Consider the following 16,614-nt stretch of genomic DNA (forward strand, 5'->3'; position numbering starts at 1 on the left):
TTTTAGGGTGCACTTCCAAAGAATGGGAACATTTTCTTACGTAACTACACTGCAGTGATCAACGTCAGTAGGCTCAGTGTTGACCTAGCCCTTGTATCTAATCTACTTATGGGTGTCCCGTCTTAGTCAGTTGATGCAATCATGTTCTTCATAATGCTTTTTCCTCTAGCACAGAATCAAGTCTAGGGCCCCATGCTGCATTCAGTTGTCATGTCCCTTTACCTCCTTTAATCAGGAACATTCCTCAGCCTTCTTCACCTTCCTTGACATTGACATTTTTGAGGAACAGAGCTCCCTGCTTTTTAACAGGACGTTCCTCACTTGGGTCTGTCTGATGATTCACCATCTTCAGATTCAGGTCATGCATCCCTGTCTGGAATTATATGAGCCATATTGTGTCCTCTTCCCGACATCGCCTCTGGAGGCACATGACATCCACCTGCCCCTCGTTGGGGATGTTAAATTTGATCATTTGGTCAAGGTGCTGTCTGATTTCTCTGCTATAAAATTACTATAGTTGCCTTTGTAACTAATGAGTGGTCTGTGCGGAAACAATTTAGAACCATGCAGATATCCTGCCCCTCATCAAAAATTCCCACCCCTAGAGTTAGCATCTGTCAGAGGCTCTTGCCTGGATCAGCCTTTCCTGTGAGGTTGTACAGCGATTTTCCAACCCCAGCTCCACCATCATGGTTACCTACTGGCCTCTCCTGTAAACAGAGCCCTCCCTGCTCACCTATTTGCTTACCTACTTATTATTAATATGGAGTTGTGGATTCCTGTTTTTTCCAATATGGATCTTTGATTTTTAATCTTTGATCTACATTGACTCCTATGACTCTATTACTTATTCAATAATAATAGTCTAATAAACTTAATTTTTTGAAAATAACCGAGGCCGTATTGTGCAGTGACATACTGTGACCTTCATGGAGTCATGTCTTCCTATAACTCTTAAAGCTAAGACTATTTAATTTTCTCCCATAGATCTAACTCTGCCTTAGACTGTGGCATAACTAGAGGGACCCCAAGCTCTCCAGCCTCAGTTTCAAATAAGATCATGCTAACCTCAAAGTCCAGATTACAATGGCTCTAGCACACACTCCCCCCACCAACCCCACCCCAACAGGACCTCAGCACTGTCCTCCCCAGCCCCCAAAGCTGAGTTCAGTTAATGATGAGGTGACCAGAGTGGTCTTCTGTGTTGTCATCCACAAACTGCAGTGCTCTTCCCTTCTAACCCCTCCATGAGATCCGTGGCCTCTGTGGCTCCTCAAGGTGGCCCTCATCACTTCCATGACTGAAGATGTTCCTCGTGAATGTACCACCCAGTGAAGCCCGGATGTACTTCCAAGGGCTCCCAAAGCTGCAAGACCTTTCATGTACATATGCTTATGCCTGGTCTCATGTGTATGGACTCAAACAGAATCATCTATCTTGTACTTGGCCCAATTAGATTGTGAGACCCAGGGGATCTAGAGTCAACAGTTCCTATTACAGCAGTTAATTCCTGCCACGGGTCCCACTCTGATGCCGAAGACCTCTGATGCTAGTCTCCGCCCTGAATCCCACTTCCCCACAGGTGGGTCCAGACCCGAACTGTGGTTACCAGGCCGCTGTCCATGTTGTGTTGTACCCAAGACTGAACTTCCCCTTCTGCACGTCGAGTCTCCATGAGGCTGGAACTCAGTTCCACCTTCGTCCAGCCCGACCAGTGTTTTAGAACTTTCTGTTTAAGGCAAAAACATGACTTCTTTTTCACACTGAAACCAAACATGAGGAATTGTGAACACCTTAGTTTCAAACTGCGTCTTCATATATAGGAAATAAACATTTGTTGCATGCTTCCTATATGAGTCCTCTCAGTAATTACCGACCTTGGCAAAGAGCAATCACGCACGCACATAATTGGCCAATAAAGCTGTGGGGAAAAATTCCCAGCTAAAAATCATATAAAGTTTGAATCAAAACAATGTGATACATCTCTACTTCTTTCAGAATGCCTAAAACTTTAAAGCTAGTAACATCTGATTTTGACCAGGTGCACAGAAACGCGGACATTTGTACACTACTGTGGAAATGTAAATAAATACACCCTTGAGAGATGGCAATCTGACAATATGTACCAAAACATAAAATTCACATACATTTTCACATACACAAAATGTAAAATTCACATGTGACCCAGAAATCCACCACATCTGAAAATCCATCCTATAGAAATATCAATACCAGGGCATTAAAGGTATATCTTCATTGATGTTCCCTGTATCAGTGGGGTAATTTTAAAACTTGGAAGCAAACTGGGTGTCCAGGGTCCCTGTCCATTGACAGGGAAATAAGTAAAATATGACACCACAATGCAGTGGAAGATTTTTCAACTGCTAAAATAAAATAGGCTTGGGAAGATGTTCGTGCCGCTTTATTTAAAGGAAAAATGATAAATCAGCATGCATAATATGATCCATTTTTGTAGAGAAAATCAATAAAACCAAAGGTGGTTTCTTTGAAAATTTTGATAAAATCTGTAAGCGTCTAGTCAGACTAAGAAAAAGAGGATTCAAATTACTAACACTAGAAATGAAAGAGGAGAATCACTATAAACTCCATCAACATTAAAAGGTAATAGGGGACTATTATGAACAATACTATGCCCACAAATTTGATCACCTATGGACCAATTCCTTCTAATATATAACCTGTCAAAATGCACACAAGAAGAAACAGACAATGCAAACAGGCTTATATCTATTAAGAAATTGAATCAATAATTAATAACTTTCCAAAACAGAAATCACCAGACCCAGATGGGTCCATGGGTGAATTCTACCAAACATTTAAAGAAGAAATTACATTGATTCCCTCCAATCTCTTTCAGAAGATAGAAGCAGGGGGAACACTTCCTAACTCATCCTGTGAAGCTAGCATTACCCTAATATAGTTTATCACAAGAATTAAAAACGTATATATAAATGGGTCTTCATCAAAATTAAAAACTTTTTTGTATGAAAGGGCACTATCAACAAATTTAAAAAGGTCTCACTCAAGTTATTTGCAAATTATATATCTGAGAAGACTCTAGTATCTAGAATATATAAATAATGCTTACAATTTAATAATAAAACACCAAATAACCCTAACTTGAAAAAGGCAAAGTTTCTGCATGGACACTTCTCAAGGAAATACCCAAATGACCAATAAGCACATGAAAAGATACTTACCATTGTTATTCATGAAGGAGATGATCGAAATCATGGTGAGCTACCATTTCATACCCTATAATTAAAAAAAGAAAGAAAGAGAGAAAATGGACAAGTGTTGGTGAAGATAGGGAGATACTGGAACCCTCATGCACTGTTTGTGGGAAAGTAAAATGGTACAGCTCTGTGCAAAGCAGTCTGGCAGTTCCCCAGAAAGTTTAAACATAGAGTTACCATATAGCCCCGCAATTCCACTCTTGGGTACATATGCAAGAGAATTGAAAATATATGTCCACACAAAAACTTGTCCATCAATGTTGAGGGTAGCATTGTTCATAAATAGTCCCAGAGTGGAAATAACCCAAATGTCCCTCAAATGATGAATGGGTAAATGAAACGTGGTGTAGCCACACAGCGGAATAGTATTCCACTGTGGAATGGATAAATAATAAATGGATAATAAGTAAATAATAAATGGATAAATAATAAATGGATAAATAATAAAAAATAATAATAATTCCAATAAAATGGAATGAAGTAGTGATACATGCCACAATATGGATGAGCCTTCAAAACATTAGACTAAGTGAAAGAGGCCAATCACCAAAGGTCACATATGGTATGATTCCACTTAGACGAAATGTTCAGAATACACAAAACCATAAAGACAGCAAGTAGATTAGTGGTTGCTGGGGGGGAAGGAGGGAAACGGGAAAGGGATTGATTGCTAACAAGTACGGGATTTCTCTTGGGGGTGCTGAAAATGTTCCAGAATTGAATAGCGGTGATGGTTGTAAATATTGTGAGTGTGCTAAACACTACAGAATTCTACAATTTAAAATGGTAAATTTTTTGTTCCATGAATATTATCTCCATTTAAAATCATCATCATCATCATCATCATATGTAACTGGTATGTTAATAAAATATAATTTTTGCTAAAATCCGAGTACAACGTTTGAAAAATGTATCCTTTCGGATTCCTGTCAACTCCAAAATTACCTGACTGCATTCTCAGTGGGACCTAGGGGCTCAGATGATTTTGGAGACAGGCCAGGTGCCCAGTGATGGGGCCAGGTTCTGATACCAGGATTTGGGCGGGAGTAGGGAGGTTGGGGGCGGGTCAAGCGGGGAAGCCAGAAGAGGGAGAGGGGGAATTAGTCAAGGCTCCCTGCCTCCCTCTGAGACCTTACGCAATAGCTCCCCTTACCTTCCTCCAGCCTTCTGAGCAGGGCAGTGTTTCAGTTTCTTGGAGCACAATATGCAACAGAGAAGCACCATTTCTGCCTCAAGACGCATGTAAAGGGGTGTAGATCTGGTAAGTTCCTTTACAAACATGTCTACCTTATGTTTTCCTCCAATGTTAACAGCTTGTACCAGCGGTTCTTCAACTCCAGGTGGGCATGAGAATCAACTGGAGAGCTAGTAAATATGCAGAGTCCTGAGCTCTATTTCCAGAGGCTCTGAGCCCCTAAGTCTGGGGATTCCCCCAAAACTGCCTTGCTGAAAACCTGGTCCGTGCACTTTGAGTAGACCTTTCATGTGCATGTTTTTCTTTTCCTTCTGCTGAAGAAAGTATAGGGGGTTATCTGGTTCCTAGCCTTTAGGTCTGGCGTTGCTATTATCAGTGGTCAGATGGTTTAGATCTGTGTTTCTCGATCCAGAAACATACTGTGGACTGGAAAGCTAAATTTGCCCTTTTGGGGTTGAGGTGGGCAAGTGGAGACAGGGAGGGAGAGAAGTGAGAAGCCAAAAGGGGACCAGGCTCCTAGAATGTAACTCTTAGTAGCTGGGGGTTTGACACCATTCTCCCTTGTGTATCCCGGAGACCCTGCAAGCCCAGACCAGAAGCGCCTGCGACATTTTGTGTAAAGCAATGAATAACCAACAGAAAAATGAAATAGCTTCTGTAGATGTCCAATATCCCTTTAATTTCTGATTTGCTGAGAGTTTACATCATGAATTGGTATTAGGTTCTGTCCAGTACTTTTCTGCAGTGATCAAAAAATGTCATACAGTTTTTGTCTTTATTCGGTCAATACAGTGACTTAAATTGCTTGATTTTTTAAAAGATTTTATTTACTTAATTGAGAGAGAGAAAGAAAGTGAGGGGAGGGCAGAGGGAGAAACAGACTCCCTGCTGAGCAGGCAGCCCGCCACAGGGCTTGATCCCAGAACCCTGAGATCATGACCTGAGCCAAAGGCAGACACTTAACCAACTGAGCCACCCAGGTGCCCCTAAATTGCTTGATTTTTCAAATGTTAAACCATTCTCATATTTCTGGGATAAGTACCACTTGGTCATGATGTATTATCCTTTTAAAATATATTGCTGGATGTGCTAATACACAGTTAAGGAATTTTGTGTCTACACTCATGAGGGATATTGGTTTTGTAGTTTCCTTTATTGTGATGTTTTTGTCTGGTTTTGGTATCAGGGTTATGCTAGCCTCCTGAAATGATTTGAGAAGTATTCTGTCCCGTACCTCAGATCGTTTGTATAAGATTGATGTTTTTTCTTCCTTAAAAGTTTGACAGAATGCATGAGAAAAATCATCTAGCTCTGGAGTTTTCTTTGGGAGAAAGTTTTTTTTTTTTTATAGTTGATTGAAGTTCTCTAATAAAGGTAGGACTTTATAGATTTGCTGTATCACCTCATGTCCACTTTGGTAGGGTGAATTTTTAAAGAAATGTGCCCATTGTATTTAAGTTGCTGAATCTAATGTAAAATTGATCATAATATTTCTTTGTTAGTCACTTAAAATCTGTAAGATCTGTAGCAATGCCCATTCTTTCACACCTGCTACTCAGAATTTGTGTCCTCTCTCTTTTTGTTCTCTATCTAGCTAGAGTTTTATTACATTTTTAAAAACTTTTTCCAACAACCAGTTTTGGTTTTACACATTTCCTCTTTTTATTCCCTATTTCTTTACTTCTTTTATCTTTATTTCCTTCCTTCTACTTTCTTTGGGTTTAATTTGCTCTTTTTTTCCCCTTGCTTCTGAGTCATTGATTTTAGATCATTAATTTTAGAACTTTCTTTTTTCTAATATAAGCATTTAAAGGTATACATTTCCAGGTATGCTTCCGTTGTGTGCCATGAATTTTCATATGTGCGATTTTCAGCATTATTAGGTTCCAAATATTTTACAATTCGCCTGTGATTTTTTTTTCTTTGATTCAGATTCTTTAGAAGTATGTGGTTTTACTTCCAAATTATTTTGGCTTTTCCAGATATCTTATTGTTACTGGTTTCTACTTCCTTTTGGGTCTTTCATATATTTTGTCTTTCTCTGCCGAGATTTCTCTTTCCGTTCATTAGGGATATATTTTTCCTTCCGTCCCTTGAACACAGGGAAGAGAGTTGCATTTCCATGCTTATTCGCAAATTCTAACTTCTGGGTCATCTCAGGATCAGTTTTTTTGATCGGTTTTTTCCTTTTGAGGATGGACCACGTTCTCCTATTTCTCCACACGCCGAGGGATTTTGTATTGTAGCCTGATCGCTGTGGATGCTATGTTGTGCAGACTGGATTCCGTTTCATGCTTCTGAAAGTAATGATTGTTTTATATTTGTTTTATCACACAACTAAGGTGGTCGGCTCAGACTCTCAACTCTGCCTCCCCTGAAATGGGCAGCCGCTTAATCTGAGTTCAGTGCCTCTGGCGTTCACGGGGGCATTCGTGGTTCAGAGGTCAGCCAAACATTTTGGCAGAGTAAACACACAGATCCTGGGGTTCTCACTCTCTAGCCCTTTCCTCTCTGTGAGGTCCCCTCTCCAATGGCTATAGTTCCCCTATAAGCTCCCCTCCGGTTTTTCAAGACCAAGCAATTGTGACTTTGCTACTGGAATTTTAGTTGCCCCTTATGACTGGCTCCCGCCCCGAGGCCAAATCCATAAAAATGGGAATCCCATTCATGCCTTTGAGCTGCTCTCCTCTTTCAAATGCCTGGTCCCTTCCAGTATTCACCATCTTTTGGTTGCTCAACAGTACCAGGAAGAAGGTTTTGGGGTTCGGTTTTGGTGTCTGTCCCAGGGTTTACAGTTCTTATCTGTAGAATGGTTGGTCATATCTGAGCTTACTCAACCATTACTGAGAAGTGAAACCCACTTAGAGTATCTTCTCCACAGTAAATAATGCAATACTTGATAACCTGGCAAAGCAGGAACTGGAAAGCCTTCTTACCAACCCATTCAAGCTGCATTAATTCAGGACCACAGATCAGGAAAAGACTAGGTAAGGCGGGAGAAATGGAAGTTGAGTAGATTGGCCACTGGCTCCCAGTCATCCCAGACCAGCCCAAGGATTTCTTTTATTCTGTACAGTTGAGGAGAAAATGTGAACTCCACTAAACGTAGAGACATGTGATTATCTTGTGTTGGCAACACAACACGAATCATCAGCCAAGGAAGCCAAACCCTCCTTGTGTTGTTTTGTTCTGTACTCATGAGAGATGTTACAACACTGAGAGTTTGTAAAGCAACTTGTGTTTAGTAAATTGAAATAAAAGAGGGACAAGATATCTTCTTTGTCAGGAGAAGCCACTTAATTTTGAGACATTGCCAACCACGTAGCTCGGCTGCTGATAGTAAGAAGATGGGTCAGCCTACACTGACCCTAGGTCAGGGGAAGCCAAGAGCTAGGCAGCAGACTTTGGGGATCAGCTGTATGATATGAGGGGTGCTTACAAGGCCCCTGTCCCAAAATATCTGCATTTCCAACCTGTCACACTACAGAAAATTCCAGACATTTGTACAATTTCTCATTTCATTCTACACTATAAGCCTCTTACAGATAGAAATGATTTATTAGTCATGTTTCCACCCTAGGATCCAGCATCTGTCACAGGGCCTGGCATATGTCAGAGGTCATCAAGCACTATTGGATTGAGTCAGATGAGCTCCTCTTTAAAATGTAGACTCCCACTTTCTAAATGTACAAAAAAAAAAAAAAGGCATGGTCAGAATTAAAAGCTAAGGAGCACCACGGGGTGACAAGACTTAAAAATGCGCTTAAAAATCCATAAGAAAAGCATTATTATTCCAAGCAGAAAAATGAACAATATCCATAAACATATTCAAAATAAGAAAACACAAGTGGACAGTAAACATACAAAAGCTTATGTATTCCTCTTTGGAGATCAAAAGAATACAAAAGAAACCAACCATATGTGATATTTTCGACCATCTTCACTTCGGTGTTTGGAGACACGAATTGACTTAGTATCTAAAATAGGACACGTCTGAGGCCCCCTTGTTATCCCCTCCCCCCATTCAAAACTAGGTAAGTGAGAAATTCAGGCGATTTCTCTGATTCTCCTCCTCCAAGGACAAGGCAGGAGAGCCCAGGTTCGGCTCCCAGCTTGGCTCTCCTTCCTGCTTACTGGCTTTGTACCGTCAAGAAGGTCACTTCACCAGTCTGAGCCTTAGTTTCCTCTTCTGTAAGGTGGGGGTGGCTGTGCCTTATAGATAGTCGCAGGACGGAAGGAGCAGGTGAGTAGCCTGTGCTGGCACAGTGCCTGGCATGCAGTAGGTCATCAGAAGGCTCTTACTTGGTATAGGCAGCTCCTTCACCCCATCTCCCATCTTCCTTCACAAAGGCCCAGCAGCTTCACTCACCTCTTTCAACCAGAGTTCCGGCTCTTTAGTCACTCCCTCTCCTCTCTCTGGCCTTCAAGTGTCATGGTTTCCCAAACTTCACTAACTCAGAGGATTGAATCAATGTGACTCAATACAGTTTTCTTAGCTACTCCCCTCCAACTGGACACTTAGGTTATTGCCAGGTTTTTTTTGCCTCTATAGGATGTTCTGTAGACCAAACTCCCGAATGAGGCAGCTTCTGCTCGGAGAGTTTATCCTCTGTGTTATTGAGTGTGTGAACCAGCCTGACGCCATCTTGGACAAATCTGCCATGATGACCACTCTGTGACCTAGAGCCCTCTTGAGTACAGTCCTCCCCCACCCCCCACACCACCACCACCACCACCACCACCACCACCACCACCACCATTCTTTCCTTTTGTCTAACCACTTGCATAATAAATTACCCTTAAGTATATACTTGGGGCATAACGGCCTTGATCTACTCTGGAGATATGGCTATGACACACAACTATTCTCAAATATTTCCTCCCAGTCATCTCCCATTATGCACTCCCCAGCCTCTAGGGCTATAAAAATTAGGCCTTACGGGAGGTGGGGTGCAGAGATCTACTCATCTTGCAACCACCCAAGACAAACTTCTGTCCATAAAGCCCCTTTAATAAACCATTTCTTGGCAAGCTAGACTTTGTGGGCCTTTTTCTTTGGCCTCATGGCTCCTTTGGCCATTGGAGGTCACTCTGCATGTACTTCCCTTTCAGGGAACGTCTGTGTTGGTGACGATTTGGTCTCCCAGTCTCAATGTTCATCGTAGTCTTGAGATTATTTCATACCTACATTTACATGAGAGATGTTTGCTCCTTTCTTTTTGGACCTGTTTCAAGAGACAGCAAGTTTCCTGAAATAATCCTGCCATCAGGATTTCTCTACTTCATGGAAGAAAGGAAAGGAGAGAGTGGAGGAAGAAAAGAAGGGATGGACAGAGGGAGAGACAAAGGGAGGGAGGCAGGCAGGCAGAGTAAATGCTCACTAGATATTTGCTAAATAAATGAAGGAACAGTTTGGGGATCATTAGCCCTATTTTATAGGCAAGGACCTGAGGTTCAGAAAGGTTAGATAGCTAGCCCAGAAATATGGTAATGGGGCCCAAATTTAACCTCAGTTCTTTGAATCTAGTTCCATTGCTCTTTCTCATACACCCAGTGGGAGACCAGTCTAGTTTAGCGCTACTCAAATGCCAGTCTCCAAGGAGAAAGGGGGCATATGACAGAATGTAAATGAATGTACCACTTCCTTCATCAGGAGAGCCTCGCTAAGAAAAAATGCCTACCAACCTAAACAGTATGCTTAGTGACTTCGTGTTCTGGCAAAGTTCCTAGCCTCATTACAGATAAGTCACCACAGGTAGCTGGACCATGGACCACACATTTTTTTTTGGTAATACGGGTCCTATGGATCCTAGCCTAACCATGTGGTTTGAAACTCTGCATCTCTGTCATTTCAGATGCTCTCCTTGTCTAGATGGAGCCCTCAGGCACCCCAGAGTCCACCACCTCTTTTGATTATGATTATCAGAGCTTTCTGTGTGAGAGCAAGACCTTCACCTTTGCCACCTTCAGCACCACCATCCTGTACTTGCTGGTGTTCCTCCTCAGCCTGGTGGGCAACAGCCTGGTGTTGTGGGTCCTGGTGAAGTATGAGAGCCTGGAATCCCTCACCAATGTCTTCATCCTCAACCTGTGCCTCTCAGATCTGGTGTTCTCCTGCTTGTTGCCAGTGTGGATCATGGCGTACCACTGGGGCTGGGTGCTGGGGGATTTCCTCTGCAAGCTCCTCAACATGATCTTCTCCATCAGCCTCTATAGCAGCATCTTCTTCTTGACCATCATGACCATCCACCGCTACCTGTCAGTGGTGAGGCCCCTCTCATCCCTGCGTGTCCACACCCTCCAGTGCCGTGTGCTGGTGACCACGGCCGTGTGGGCAACCAGCATCCTGTCCTCCATCCCTGATGCTGTCTTCCACAAGGTGTTTTCTTCAGGCTGTGACTACTCAGAAAGCAAGTGGTTCCTAGCCTCGGTCTACCAGCACAACATCTTCTTCCTGCTCTCCATTGGGATTATCCTGTTCTGCTACGTGGAAATTCTCAAGACCCTGTTCCGCTCACGGTCCAAACGGCGGCCCCGTACAGTCAGGCTCATCTTCACCATCGTGGCAGCCTACTTTCTCAGCTGGGCTCCCTACAACCTGGTCCTGTTTCTGCAGACACTTCTGAAACTTGGGGTCATCCAGAGCTGCAAGCTCAGCCAGCAGCTGGATTATGCCTTGCTCATCTGCCGCAACGTTGCCTTCTCCCACTGCTGCTTCAACCCAGTGCTCTACGTTTTTGTTGGGGTCAAGTTCCGCAGACATCTCAAAAGTCTGCTCCGGCACTTCTGGCTCTGCCGGCAGCAAGCAGCCAGCATTCCCCATCACTCCACAGGCGCCTTCAACTACGAGGGTCCCTCCTTCTATTGAAAGGGAGTTTGGTGTGCCAATGGAGGTGGACAGAGCTGCTGGAGTGGGAGGAGGGAGAAGTGGGCCAGGGAGGAACAGCATGGAGGGCACCCTGGGAATGCCATGGCCATGGGGATGGGGGTGAAAGAAATACCTTCCTCCATCAGGTTCTTCATGTCTCCTCTTCTGCAGACAGTGGCTCCCTCCTGGAAACTTCATATTGTCATCCAGAAAAATATTTCTTGGATTCTGAGTTCATCACTCATTCCTTCCCTAATTCATTCATTTAGACATGGTTTAGTCCAGAAGTTTCCAAAACTTGAAAGGATTCCCAGAAAGGAGGATCCTTTAAGACTTTGTGAGGGTCTGAGACTCAACGTGTATGCTGTTTGTGCAGATGCAGGCTGATGGTAGATGGTCTGTCCCCTGCCCTCCTGGAGGGTTGTACCAGCTGACTTTGGAGGGGTTGGCTCTGCCCTCCTCAGTGACTGCTGGGTGAGACTGTTCTGCAGGGTCAAGATAAGTCCATCCTCAAATTAGCAAGTCAGAACACAATCTGGATTCTGAAGACCCATAACTAGATGGGAGACATGTTCCATCTGATAGCTCCAGTGTCTGCCATGTGAACTGGCACCTGCATATTCAGCCCGTCAATAATCTTTTGTGGAAAGAATGAATGCAATAAGAGCCACCTTCCGCGTGAAGCACTTGTTTGCAGGACATAAAGATGACAAGATACTGTCACGACCCTCCAGGTACCAACAGTCCAGCTCTGAAGGTCCAGATAAGTAAACACCCACCTTGGTCAAGGCATCCAGGATGAAGATGCCTGCAACATCTCATCCTCTCTGGATGGATATTGAGCTGATACTTTAGATTCATCACTTTCCACCTAAAATGTTCTCCACCTGCTTGGTTGACGGCACCGGCTCCCCCCAGCCACCGACACTCCAAACTCGAGTCATCTCTGAGTCCTGCATTTCCCTTCCCTCCACTCCCACAGCCAAGTCCTGTTGACTCTGCCTTCCCCATGTCCCTCAGAGTTGTTCTTGCCCATGTTCATTGCATGCCCATGGTTCCATCCCCAAATGACCTCACTTCCTCAGCATCCTCCTGCCGCTCATCTCTTTCCCCACCAAGTGTCCTCTGAATTGACACCAGGGTGCTTCAGAACCCTCAGTGGCTCTATATATGCAAATAAGCCCAAACACATCAGCAAGTCTTTCAGGGCCCCTGCAATCTGGTGCCAATGAACTTTTCCACTGTTATTCCACCTTCTGCCATCACCCCCACGCAGCTCGGGATCCAACCACAAAAGGCCACACCCTTCTCCTATCCTTCCAGACACCCTTCCTCCGGTGTCCTCTGGGCCCCCGTCATGCAGTCACTGGGGCCTGGAACACTTGTCCTTCTACTCCGTTACCTACAAACCCCAGCTGAAAGACCAGCTCTTCAGGAAGCCCTCAGCACTCTGCTTGTCCCCTCTAAAAGAATATTTGTCACTCTCTGCCATGTGTCATAGTTACACTTGTGCATGTCTTATCTTCCTGTCCCATAGGACTGCAGAGTGCCTGAGAGCAGGAACCTGGTCTTGCACCCTCCCAAGCATGGGCCTTAGTAGTCTATCACTATGTATTGACTGCAAGCAAAGAATGACAGCTGTCACTATTCTTCTATTTTATGCATTTTGGGGACCCATGCCTAGGGAACACAGTGTACCTTTCTTGCCCCAGGCTACTAGTTTATAGATACTAACCTTTCTTCCCTAGTCTATGCTCTCAGAGCACCATGCTTATCCCTCTCTGTGGCAATGGCTATACTTGACCTTGCTTTGTAGTTAGTGGTACACATGCCTGCCTCTCACACTGTCCCACAGCGTCATATCCCAGGACATAGATAAAACCCATCTTTGAAATTTTCCCCTACCACACAGACCTGATCCCAATCTGATTCAGCCCTGGAGTGGGGCCTTTGGAAAAGCTCCCCAGGTGATTCTGACCTGCACCCCAGTTACGTATATTTGGCTGTAAGTCCTTGAAAATGGGAATCCCAAAGTCTTCCACAATCTCTTGAGCAGGACTTTGCACACAGTAGGCACTCCATATATGACTATTGAAAAAAGTAGCTACTATTACAGCCGTCAGCTGAAGACTAGAGAGCATGTAAAGTTTTCACCCCTTCAGCTCCAGCTACAGTTTCAATGATGCATTTGCAATTAGGTGGCCAGCTTTAGAGGCATTTTACCTGGCTGGGGAAGACTGAAGGTCTAGTTTTAAAAATTAGGCCAGTAGCACCTGTTGGAGAGGACTGGATAAAGCTCTCATGGACTTGCCAACTAATAGGTGAGGACATCACTCACCACAGATAGAAGAAACAGCAAAAGGAAGGAGACAATGAGGTAGCTGTGGACTCAGAGCTAAGCCTATGGGCTTCTGATCAGGGTAATCATTCAGTGCCCCTTTCAAACTTAATATTCTTAAAATTTTGTCCAACCTTTATTCAGAGGGCAGGCTGAGCCCACGGAGAAGAGGGACAGGGGACTCCGGCTCCGAAACCAAAGCACTGTGATCTTAACCCCACTCTTCCTAGAAGGCAAGTTTTGGGGTCTCACACCACTACAGAGCATGCCTTTTGAGAAGTTCGCTTCATCATCTCACCCCATCCCATTCCTTCACATCCAAAGATGCTTCGCTAAGTATTTCTTTCAACACATTCAGCCATACCCCTGAGAACATGTCACTAAATACAATCGTGTCCATCTCCTTACATTTCTAGTGATGTTTTGTCATCCCCAAGGGTAGAGAGTGGAGTGTCTCCTTCTAATCTAGTTCCTTGGGAACCCAAGGGCAGAGGCACAGAGAAGCAGAGGTGTGAATGGGAAGACAGAGGGGCTTCCCATCGGGGAGGGAGCTGTGGGCAAGAGCTCTCAAAAGCACAGCCAGAGAGCTGCATACGAATGGACACTCTCTACATACGTTGACCACACCCTCATTGGCCACAACCTCCTGCATTCCCCTCTCTCCAACCACAGAACCGCGGTTCAACCTCAGGTAAACTCTTGTGGGCCCATCCCTCCCCCTCTAGTCAATCAGAGGTGCCCTGGACACAGGGCTGCAGACCTCCTGCCACTCCTGGCACACAATCCACAATGGTTCCTAGAGAAGATGTCTTCAGGGCATTTCTACCTCCCCACTCTCTCGGGCAAAATCAAGAAGCGAGGAACCTTGCTGGTCTCTGAATAGGAACTCCAAGCCCAGGGCAGCCCCAGACCTCAGATGACCCCGGCCAGAGTAGAAGTTCCTCAAGGGCACAAGCCTCATGTTGCAGCTCTAGAACCTCCCTCGGTGTCCTGCAGCGTTTGTGGTTGGTTGAGTAAGTGGATGGGAGACCATCTTTTTGGCTTTTTTCTACTTCTGTTTTTTTCTTTCCACACTTGCTTACGTTACATCTTCCGGTCAACCCCAGACACCACCCAATGGCTTCCCATGAACTCTTCCCTAGAGCCCATCAGCCCAGACATTGCCTGGTTTGCCGAACTCCTGACAGTTTTCATTTGTGGAACCTTACCCATGGCAGGACAAGGAGGCCCATGAGTCACAAAAGCCCAGCAGAAGAGATGCCAAAGTAGACTCTCTGAGAAGGCTCTCAGGATCTGAGCCCTGGACCCAAACCCCAATTCCAAGCTCCTTTACTGACTCACTGTGACCTTGGGCCTCGCAGACCCTCAGTGTCCTCATCTGGAAAACTATAAATGCCAACAACACAAAGACAGACTCTACCCAGGCCATGGAGGCGCACATGAGGTCATATGCATAAAAGTAGTTGCTTTGCCAGTGATTCAGCTCCAAATAGGAATTACTACTGTAATTGTCTCATAAAGACAGAAAGCATCATTGTATCATATGCACAAATAAAAGATTAGCATGTATGGACGCACCTCTCGCTGTGTTCCCCTCATTTCTACCCAAGGTCATTATAAAAGACACCTAAATGTTCTCTGCTTATGGGGGATCTGGATTAGGATTTAGGGTAGAGGGAGAAATACAGGAGGAAGATTGGGGACAAAGTGTGGAACAACCCTTGTGTGGCTCAGGATGGTGGGAAATTGGCTCTTTTTAGGCCTTGGGCAAAATCATCCAGGAGGCCAAGTGTGTCCTGAGTGCTGCATGGCTCATCTCTCCCCTGGCCTGGCACCTAAGTTGGCTGTCTTCAAGTCCAAGTTTTTTTCCTATTTTGTGACTAATTGTGTCAGAACAAGGACTTTTCAGAGATCAGCCTTCCAATCAGAAGGAATGATACACTTCCTGCTAGGAATTTCAGGTATCCTGAAAACTTGGTGGGAGATACTTTGCAGGTTTGGGAGAAGTTTGGGAAGGGGAACAAGGGTTATCTTGAACTCCCCTCTCTACCTTGGGGCCAGCCCAGATTTTAGGTGCAAGGTGGCTGTAATCCCCTCTTCCATACCCCCAGCCCCTCCACAAAAGAAAGTGTGGCCAGAGGGACCAAAGGACAATGGCAGCTTGGTTCCTTGACTTTGACCATATCAGAAAATCAGATTTGAGCATCACTCATGGTTAGAAAGAAGATATGGGCAGTGGATGGGCATGGCGAACTGGATAGTTGCAAGGATAAGAGATGGGGCCAGGGGGTGAGAGGGGGTATGTAGACCTCCAGAATGTTCCTGGCCACACGTGGAGGCCCACTCTGTGTGAAGGCAGAAGGAAGCCCATGTTGTGGGGGGAGTGTGTAAGACTGCAAAGACAAATTAGCCCCACTCTCAAGTTGGCCAGTCTCTGGTCATTCCTATTTGGGGAAAGATTTCCATAGGATTACTCCAGTCCCAGGGAAACGCTGACCCTCTTTCTAGATGACTTGGATGAACATTCTTGACTCAGAGTAAATTACATGGGTAGATTGTCCACACAGTTGGGAACGCTCACCTTGAATACGTCACCTTAATCTTGTCATTGAAACCATTTCAAAGCACTTTGCAATGAGCTATGGGAGTTTGGAGAAGGAAGTACCCACCTGTATCTTTCCCCCCACTTTGGTTACAATTGGCTCAACAATCTGCCTCTGGTTTTTTTCAATAGTAAGGATAATGTGAGTTTAAAAAAAAAAACACAAAACACTGAACATTACTAATTTTTCAAAGCATCTTCTGTTTATTTAAAAATCAGAGGAAATCCACATTGGTCTTTATAGGAAGTCACATTCTCCTTTCTGGCTGGATCTTTAGCAAGCCACTTCCTCTCCTTATTTATTCAACGTAACTGGAGAGGTTTAAACTCAGTTATCTCTAAGATCCCTTCCTG

At 44.4% G+C, this 16,614-nt stretch overlaps 1 protein-coding gene across 1 annotated transcript; it reads left to right on the forward strand.

Moving 5' to 3' along the window:
- The first annotated feature begins 4,341 nt into the window (after nt 1-4,341).
- XCR1 (X-C motif chemokine receptor 1) lies at nt 4,342-15,235 on the forward strand. Its single transcript, XM_040628929.1, has 2 exons — nt 4,342-4,518; nt 10,308-15,235. The coding sequence occupies exon 2, from the start codon at nt 10,325-10,327 to the stop codon at nt 11,318-11,320; it is 996 nt and encodes a 331-aa protein (XP_040484863.1). The 5' UTR covers nt 4,342-4,518; nt 10,308-10,324; the 3' UTR covers nt 11,321-15,235.
- Nucleotides 15,236-16,614: the final 1,379 nt, after the last annotated feature.

Source organism: Ursus maritimus, unplaced genomic scaffold, assembly GCF_017311325.1.
Source record: "Ursus maritimus isolate PB19 unplaced genomic scaffold, ASM1731132v1 scaffold_14, whole genome shotgun sequence".
Lineage (NCBI taxonomy): Eukaryota > Metazoa > Chordata > Mammalia > Carnivora > Ursidae > Ursus > Ursus maritimus.